The 9,964-nt window shown below is 42.1% G+C and overlaps 1 protein-coding gene and 1 long non-coding RNA gene across 5 annotated transcripts; both read right to left on the bottom strand.

The window, feature by feature from the left end:
* Positions 1-2,798: 2,798 nt before the first annotated feature.
* On the bottom strand, positions 2,799-3,245 carry LOC141817198 (myricetin 3-O-glucosyl 1,2-rhamnoside 6'-O-caffeoyltransferase AT2-like; the record flags this gene model as incomplete). Its single annotated transcript, XM_074704862.1, has 1 exon — positions 2,799-3,245. A coding segment is annotated over exon 1 (447 nt), but the record flags the coding sequence as incomplete, so codon positions are not given.
* A 4,661-nt stretch (positions 3,246-7,906) lies between these two features.
* LOC141817200 (uncharacterized) lies at positions 7,907-9,797 on the bottom strand. Of its 4 annotated transcripts, none has more exons than XR_012600797.1 (4): positions 9,381-9,797; positions 9,175-9,263; positions 8,960-9,080; positions 7,907-8,370 (listed from the first exon to the last, which is right to left on the bottom strand). It is a non-coding gene; the product is annotated as an uncharacterized LOC141817200 (long non-coding RNA). The 4 variants fall into 4 exon arrangements; XR_012600795.1 differs by having other exon boundaries at positions 9,175-9,269; XR_012600794.1 differs by having other exon boundaries at positions 9,175-9,279.
* Positions 9,798-9,964: the final 167 nt, after the last annotated feature.

Genomic DNA, 9,964 nt, shown 5'->3' on the forward strand with positions numbered 1-9,964 from the left:
AACCACTATCTAAAATTAAAATGCATGTTTTAATTGCCTCCACATGTGAGCACATTTTATTTCCAAAATAGATGCTCCGCTCACTTCCTACTCGCTTCCTTAGGCTTTGCATATACCTTGTAAGGTATTTGTAACATAAATTATAAAACTAGAATCAATTCACCATATGTTAAAATCGTACTAATTATATTAGATTGATAACAGACAAATAAGATAGGAATACCTTTCTTTTCAAACCAATTCTTAAATTGCTACAATCCTTCTTCATGTGCTCCTTTTTACATAAGAAATACTTGGATTTCTTCTTAATGTTAGGTTGGGGTGGAATTTTTTTTCTTTCCCTTTTCTCTTGATTTTGACTTATTTTTGTGACTTCCCTTGTGCAGTCATAAGGATTATTATCACTCATTTCCATCAATAATCTTCCTTCCTCTTGTACACAGATGATCATTAATTCATTGATTGATCGCTTATCCTTATGTGTATTGTAGGAACTTTTGAAAAGATCATATTGATGAGGAAGAGTGCATAAGATGTAGTGCACAAGAAGTTTTAGATATTTCCACCTCGAGGGTCTTTCAATTGAGCAGTTATATCCCTCATCTTCATGATGTGCTCTCATACACCTTTCACGCTGATGAGCCTTAATGATGAGAATTCCATTATTAGGGTACTAGTAAGGGTCTTGTCTAGAAGTTGTAAATTGTTCATCAATTGTCTTAAGTAAGTCCTTGACTTTTCATGCTAGCTCCTTAACCGAACCATGAATACCAGCAGAGATTTTGGTCTTTATGAACATTACGCAAAGACAATTAGATCGCTCCCATTTTTTATAAAGGTCGATCTCATCAGGAATATTGATTTCAATAATAGCAGGAGGTTTGTCTTTCGTTATGACATAGTCAATGTCCAAACACCCTAAATGAAGGAGAATTCTTTCCTTCCAAATTTTATAGTTGTCAGTCTTGAGTTTGGGGATATCATAATGCATATCAAAGAAGAGTCGCGCAATTCACTCGCGCAGGATATCATATCTATTTTTATATATATATATATATATATACAGGCCTGCTAGCCTGCCCGACCAAAAAACGCGCCTACTGTGCGCGACTCATCCCCTCCGTTCACGCGATCGCGCGATCACCCTCCACCGTCCATTTTACGCGATTACACAGTGTTTCTCCTCGGACCTCCACCGCTTCTCGCCGTCCGTTCATCGCCGTCCGACCACCAATCGCCGCCGGACCGGGCCCGTTGGAGCCGAAACTCGCCGGCGGTCCGGCGGGTACCGATTTCCGGCCGCGATGCGGCCGGAATCCGACCGAATTCCGGTCGAAACCAGGAAACAGCCACTGTTTGCCATTTTCGGCCGGAATCCGGCCGGATTCCGGCCGAAAACAGGGCAGTGTATCTGGCGCCCGATTTCGCCGGAATCTGGCCGGATTCCGGCCGAATCGGGCGCCAGATACACTGCCCTGTTTTCGGCCGGAATTCCGGTCAGATTCTGGCCCAATCCGACCGGAATCCGGTACCGATGTGTGCGCCGTCGAGTTGCGCTTCCAACAAGCCTAGGATTGCGGCCAACGGTGATCGGACGGCGACGAACGACGGTGATGAACGGCAAAGGGTCGGGCTGGTCGGGGATGGAGGTCGCGCGGGCGTGTCGGGCAGGATATCATCTCTATATATATATATATATATATATATATATATATATATATATATATATATATATATATATATAAAGAAATGATATCCTGCCCGATCAAAAAACCCGATTCCCGTGCGCGACACCCGACCCACGCCCACTGCCGCCGCTCCCGTTTCGCCGTCCGGCCACCTCCGGCCGTCGGACCGGCCCCGATCGACGCGCCACTCGCCGGCGCGTCGACCGGCGTCGGTCCGGCGGCCGGAGTTGGCCGGACGACGCCGAAATCGGCCGGAAATCGCCGCTCTCCCACCCACGCCCACTGCCGCCGCGATTTCATCGCCGTCCGGCCACCTCCGGCCGTCGGACCGGCCCCGATCGACGCGCCACTCTCCGGCGCGTCGACCGGTCGGTCCGGCGGCCGGAGGTGACCGGACGACGCCGAAATCGGCCGGAAACCGAGACACAGTGGCCGGCGGCGATTCCGGCCAAATCACGGCCGGAATCCGGCCAAATTCCGGCCGGAGACCGGCCGGGGAAGGACCGCCCGGCGCCGGCGGTCCTTCCCCGGCCGGTCTCCGGCCGGAATTTGGCCGGATTCCGGCCGTGATTTGGCCGGAATCGCCGCCGGCCACTGTGTCTCGGTTTCCGGCCGATTTCGGCGTCGTCCGGTCACCTCCGGCCGCCGGACCGACGCCGATCGACGCGCCGGAGAGTGGCGCGTCGATCGGGACCGGTCCGACGGCCGGAGGTGGCCGGACGGCGAAACGGGAGCGGCGGCAGTGGGCGTGGGTCGGGTGTCGCGCACGGGAATCGGGTTTTTTGATCGGGCAGGATATCATTTCTATATATATATATATATATATATATATATATATATATATATATATATATATATCCTATGGACAATATTGATTGCGTCAATTCGATTGCGAACATCGAAATAATCTTCTAAGAACTATTGATTCAGAATAATATTAAAATTCAATATTTGTATCCTTGTTTATTAATTTTGATTACTAGAAGGTTATAAAAATATTTTTAAAAGCCGTCTTTAAAATATAAGGTATACACTTTTTAATTAAAATAAAAAGATAATTTCAAAATAAGATATGCTTTTGGTAAATCTAACCTTCTATAATTAACAAACCTGCATCATGAATATCATCTCCTCTGGGTTCAGGTGAGCAGGACAAATCGGAATAAGCTCCTCTCTGACGACGCTGCGGGGGATCGACTCCCAATCATTTATGTCACCCAGGCTGCGATCTGTCATGGCCGCCTCCACAAACCATACGCCCTCGCCGTTGCAAGCCACCTCCACGAGGCCGCCGGCACTGGAAGAGACAAGGCGGCCTGCTACCGGGTAGTACGGGACAAGAGCCTTGGCCAAGGCTTCCCGGATGACCTTCGCCGGCTGTAATGACACGCTAGGACGATGGTGCTCACGGTTATTGTTTGGATACACGGAGATCAACTCTACCATGAAGGCCAACCCCAGGGCATGGTCGATGGAAGAGAGAGGAAGCGTGGTGCACGGCGTTGGCTCGCATGGTGCTACAAGCTCCTCCGCAACCTTCGTTACCCAGGACGCCATGCTCATCTTCTACCTACCTGCCCTCTCACTCTATATATAATTTTTTTTTTAAGAATCGTAACATATACATACATATATGTATATATATATATATATACATATATATGTATATATACATGTGATTAAAAAAAAGAAATCTCGAGAAATATTTTAAAACCATAAGTATATATATATATATATATATATATATATATATATATATATATATATATATATATATATATATATATATATATATATATATATATATATATATATATATATATATATATATATATATATATATATATATATATATATATATATATATATATATATATATATATATATATATATATATATATATATATATATATATATATATATATATATATATATATATATATATATATATATATATATATATATATATATATATATATATATATATATATATATATATATATATATATATATATATATATATATATATATATATATATATATATATATATATATATATATATATATATATATATATATATATATATATATATATATATATATATATATATATATATATATATATATATATATATATATATATATATATATATATATATATATATATATATATATATATATATATATATATATATATATATATATATATATATATATATATATATATATATATATATATATATATATATATATATATATATATATATATATATATATATACAGCAGTGATCTACTGGGCGACATTCGGTGGGCGTCGCGTGGGCGACATCGACGTGGCTTCCACGTGGCTGGGACCGATCGCGCTCGCGTGGAAAGAAAAGCCTCGTCTCCACGCGGCGGCTTCCTCCAAACCCGATTCCTTCCTCCAAGCCCTAACAGAGCGCGCGATTCCTTCCTCCAAGCCCTAACCCGCCACTGCTCGCCATTCCTTCCTCCAAGTAGGGGTGTGCAAAAATTCGGTTAAACCGAATAAATCGATCAAACCGAACCGAATTTTTAATTCGGTTCGGTTATTTCGGAAGTTCGGTTATTTTTTTTAAAAAAATCGATTAATTCGGTTCGGTTTTGGTTTTAAATTTTCTTATTCGGTTAAACCGAATTAATCGAATTAACTAAATTAAAAAAATAATTTATAAATTTTAAGTAAATAAATATATAAATCTCTAATTTATTAATAAAATTTTTATAATATTTAAAAATTTCGGTTAATTCGGTTAATTCGGTCGAAAACTGAATTAACCGATAAAATATCGGTTCGGTTTGTTCGGTTTTTATTGGGAAATTCGGTCGGTTCGGTTGGTTCGAAAAAAATCGGTTTATTCGGTTTTCGGTTTTCGGTTTATTCGGTTCGGTTCGATTCGGTTTTAACCGAATACTCACCCTACCTCCAAGCCGCCGCCCTCCACTGCGCGATTCCTCCCAACCCTATTCTTCTCCTCGCTCGCTGCCTCTCTTCTCCCCTTGCCCGCCGCCTCTCTTCTCCCTAACCCCCAAAAATCGCGATCTATCCCTAACCCCCAAAAATCGCGCGACCCCCGTTTCCTCTCTCCGTTCTGCGAAGTCGCCGCCGCCATCTAGGTCTTCGAAGCACACCGTCGGCCCTCTCGCCCTCTCCCACTGCAGCCGCGCCCTCTCCTAGCTCGGCCTCCACCTTCGCCAGCTGTGCCTCTATGCACTCAACTAGAAGCACACCGCCGACGCGTGAGTTCCGTCGCCCACCCTCTCGCCATCGCCCACTGCAGCCGCGCCCTCTCCTAGCTCGGCCTCCACCTTCGCCAGCCGTGCCTCTATGCCTAGCAAAGTTCAGATTTCAGAAAAGCAAAGGGCACCGATGGAAGCCAACCGCCTGAAAGCACTAGAAAGGGTTGAACTCGTGCTCGTTCACACTCAAATGCATCTTGAATGCTTCTAGTAGAGTGTATTCGAAGCTCTCCACAGCATTAGCTTTTACATATTTATATCATTCTAAACTACCTTTGAATTTCTTCAAATCTTATCTGATACTATTATATATATATTTTCTGGCTACTGTAACTATAATTCACATCTTGAAATTTGTATATTAACATTAAAAATGATGTGTTTATTATTAAGGGCAGCACCGGCAGTGTTTTTTTTTTTTTGATTTACAAGGGGTATCTGGGCATTTGGCACCAACTAGTCCCCTTGGCTGACCGACCCTGCCCCACGGCCTTCAACGAGAGTCCCCACCGGCCAGCGAGGGTAAATCAGGAGGATTCACTGGCACCTACATTCCAGCCCATTACCAAATTGGGATCCACGTGCCCGACCAGCACAGCTGACTGCCACGCCTCAGGCATTAAACCCAGTGAGACGCGTCCCGGAGGAATCGAACCGTGGAAGTGGCCTATGGAGAGGGAATGCGTTACCAAGTGCGCCACGCCCCTGGGGGCAATCTAACGTCTTCATGTTTAAATGTAAGATGGATTTAAGCAGTCCTGATCTGGTGCGAAATTGTATGGAGGACTGATCATGACTGATGATTGTATCCAGTGACTTGTTATATTTTTGCAGATACTCGACTTGGTTGTTTAACATGATTAGCATCTTGTTTTGTTGAATGACATCTTGTTTTGTTGAATGGCTGATGCATTGAACCTGTGTTTGAATGATCACCTTAAAACTCAATCATGTTGCATTTTCTAGTTCTGTTTTGTTTGTAATGGATCTTGCACTGTGAAAAGTATCAGAGTTGGATACATTCTGGCTAGTCTTCTACACGAAGGTAAATTTAGCACACTTTTCTGTTCTGCTATGTAATGAATAAGCCTTTTCATCTCATTATATGTTTGTTCTTTCCACAGATTAATGGCAAACCTTCCAGATTGTTACAATAGAGAAGATTTAGTTCCAGATATCAATATGGAAGTTCTTGCAACTATGACTGATGGGTATTCAGGAAGTGATCTTAAGGTCTGTTTTTGCTAATGTCTACTGTGGTGGTAGTTGGAATCTTTGTGTCGCTGCAGCACATCACCCCATTAGAGAAATTCTTGAAAGGAAAGAAAGGTGCGTTAAAACTTACAAGTCCTTAGTTTCAAACTATTTTTGCTTTTTTTTACTCTAGACTTTTTATTCACCTCAATTGCAACCAGTGTTTCTTGATGTTGACATTATTTGTCCTGTGCAAAAATTGCACCTTGAATCTCACTGCTTGATTGTCCAAATAATGTGTCTGTTCTTCTTAAACTAATTTGTCTTTTGAAAGCTTCACAAATTTGATTTTTCATTAAAGATAAAATGCAAACTTTCAACAGAAAGTGGTTGGTTTAATCTTACATATGTCCCACATTTTGGTGTAGATTAGATCTTGAATTTGCTTGTCATTCTCCCCAAATGCTGACTTCATATGATGATAAAAAGTTCTGTTTGACAAGCTGTTTGATGCTGCATTAGCTGAGAGTAGACCCTTACCTGTCTTGCACAGTAGTGATGATGTACGTGCTCTATGAATGGACGACTTCAGGCACGCACACGAACAGGTAATTTTTTCATTATGTTCTGTGAACTATCAATTTTGTACCTTTTCCCCAGGTTGTTATGTTCTGTGAACTATCTATTTTGTTAAACCACAAGTGATCACTCAATGTTCAATCGGTTTAATCAATTTTCTTCTGATAGTATATGGCTGTGAATCGTAGGTTTGCGCTAGTGTTTCATCTGAGTCCTCAAATATGGGCGAGCTACTCCAGTGGAACGAACTGTACGGTGAAGTTGGTTCGAGGAAGAAAAAGCCACTCAGCTATTTCATGTAGCAAAGTCGATGCATTGTACTGCTCTTCATTTTGAAAGCTCTTCCTTGGAAAAATCTGAGGATGGCTCTTCCTTGGAAAAATCTGAAGTTGATTCTCTACTGTAATCACAGTTGTTTATTTTTTGCAAAATCCTGTGTTGTTGTTGAATTGCTTCCCGTGAATATGGGCACTTTTTAGCCATTTTATTATTTGAGTGATTTATTTACAGTTTCATGAGTTTTCTTCTTCTGTTATTTTCATGCGAGATCAGATTAGCAAACTCAGTTTCACAAATTCAACTTTAGTTGAGATCATCGTTTGTTAATTAGAAATGATACTGCTTTGAATTGGTTTATCTTTTTAACTCAGTCAGTCTGACAAATTCAACTTTATCCCCTCTAATGTATTAATAAAGAATTGCATTCGTATATTACTCTCTGAAATAATATTTTCCCATGTTCATCAATAAATTCGTTGTATGCCCACGTTTTCTTTGCTGCTTGATCATGGAGTTTGCTTTTTGTAACTGTGAACCATTTTATTTCTTCATCACAATTGATGTTTGTTGAAGTCTACTGTTTAAAATCATCCTAATAGCTACCAGTTGATCTAATATATGCTTCGTGCCCCCCTGAACCCTCCTGTATCAGAACCTGCAGCTCGTCTTCATCATGTATCACAGCCCAAGAGAGTTTCATATTTCAGAAGATGAAATGACAAACGTGAGTAGCTCTTTAGGAATTCAAATAGTTAAATTGGTTTCTTTATAGTTATTCTAACTAGTTTAGGAATTCAAATAATAGAATATATTGCCAACTTTCACAATCACTGAAATTTCAAAGAGTAGCAGCATTACCTTTTCATTTCATGAAAAAAATGGAACATCCATGGGAGGTTCTTCCATGCAAAACCATAATCTAGGGGAAATTAATCTCTTTTCCACCAATCCGGCGGAATCTTGCATCAATACAACTCCCATTATATATCTATATACTGGATAATCACAAGTCAGTCTCACAATAGTACACCTAAAATCTTCTGTTCAAACCATACCTCTCTCAGATTACAGAAGCCGCTTTGTTACCTCACCTATATATTGTACTACAAATATTGCTCAAGATCTCCAATTGAAGCTCTAAGACTTTCCATCATCTTCCTGGCAGCTATCTCCGGCAGTGACGGCGATGGCTAAGTTTGAGCCAGCAAATTGAAGAGGGCTTTGAGGAGAACCAGACTGAGAAACAGTGTGTGGTGGTGATGAGGAAGTGTTGTCTTCAGGAGGCATCCACAGACCTTCAAAGAGTGTCGGAAGGTCATTTGGCAGTTGCTGAACCATCGGGGATCTTTCTTGAGTGCAATCTATATTTCTGAAGGAAAAGAAACAAGAATGAAGAATTAATAGAAAAAAATTAGGAAAGTAGAAGCTTTGTAAAATATCTTGTCATCCTTCTATCTTGCAGCTAGCGCAGCAGTCGAGTGTCGGAAGCTTTCGGAGACCAAAAATGGAGTCAAAAGGAGAAATAAAGATGGTGTGTGAAAACAAGACAAAAGCTTGTTATGTTGCAGTGCATCGGTTGCACACTTAATTTGAACTTCTCAAAATGTCTTGTTTTGTTGAAGACTAACAGATACATGAACTCGTATTCCTTTTCTTCTCTAGTTGTTTGGATGCATTCAAGCCTACTAAAAAACATAAAACAAAGGCTTTAAGTCTGCAGCTGGTAAGCAGTTAAAAAAACCATTCTTGCATTATAATTATTAACCCTACAGAAGACGGATTTCACTAGAGAAAAGAACACTAAGCACAATGGAAATATTCTACCAGAAAGGGGGGAAATGATTCACTCTTATCCACAAAAAACACTAAGCATCAAGCCAATTCTCTCATCTTTTAGATTACAACCAATCGTGAGACTTTTGATCAAATAGGCTCCGGAAAATCGATATGGACTGTACCGTTTTCTCGAGCTCCTGTGGACAATCTAAAGGGGACTCTGGGTCTGCTCATGAAGGAATTATGAATCTCGTAAACGAAGTTAAGTTCCTGTTGTTGCTCAAGCTAGTGCACACACTTTTTCTGGAAGAAAAATTAGAGTGAGCAACTGAGACAAAAGAAACATACAATTTATGATTGTTGGAAGTATCAGTTGAGTGTTGCCGAGAATAGTTACCCTGTCTAGAGCTGCTACAACAAAGGCGATCATTATCTACGTAAGTTGCATCCCACTTTACAACAAATTGCCGAGAATAGTTACCCTGTCTAGAGCTGCTACAATCTAAATTGGAAGTTCTAATAAAAAATGCAAGGAAATCGGCAATATACGCCTGGAAAAATTTTAGATCCCACTTTACTTTCAAACAAACTAAGCACTATTACCAGTTTTGCGCCACAGGAAAAGTGCAGGGACGAGAAGATCGGCGGCGGTCCGCGAGCAGTGCAAGCGGCGCGAGGCGAGCAGGGCCGAGGGGAGAAGAGAGCAGGGCGACCAGATCGGCGGCGGTGCTGAGGGGAAAAGAGCAGGGCCGACGGGCAGGGTATCGCGGGCGCCGAAGGGAGAAGAGGGGAGGGGAGAATCGCGGGTTAGGGTATGGAGGAAGAGGTCGCGAGCCCGTGGAGGAGGAGGATTCGAGCCAGGGGATCGCGGGCGGTGGCGAGGAGGAGGATTCGAGCCAGGGGATCGCGGGCGGCGGCTTAGAGAAACGCGGAGGAAGGAACTGCGAGCAGTGGCGGCGGCGGGTTAGGGCAGGGGATCGCGGGCGGCTTGGAGAAAGAAATCGCGTTAGGGCTTGGAGGAAGGAGAATCGGGTTTGGAGGAAGTCGCCGCACGGAGACGAGGGTTTTCTTTCCACGCGAGCGCGGTCGGTCCCAGCCACGTGAAGCCACGTCGATGTCGCCCACGAGACGCCCACCGAATGTCGCCCAGCAGAACACTTCTATATATATATATATATATATATATA

This window comes from Curcuma longa, unplaced genomic scaffold (assembly GCF_044706935.1).
Source record: "Curcuma longa cultivar G26 ecotype Majalengka, Jawa Barat unplaced genomic scaffold, ITB_CL_G26_1.1 contig_19662, whole genome shotgun sequence".
NCBI lineage: Eukaryota > Viridiplantae > Streptophyta > Magnoliopsida > Zingiberales > Zingiberaceae > Curcuma > Curcuma longa.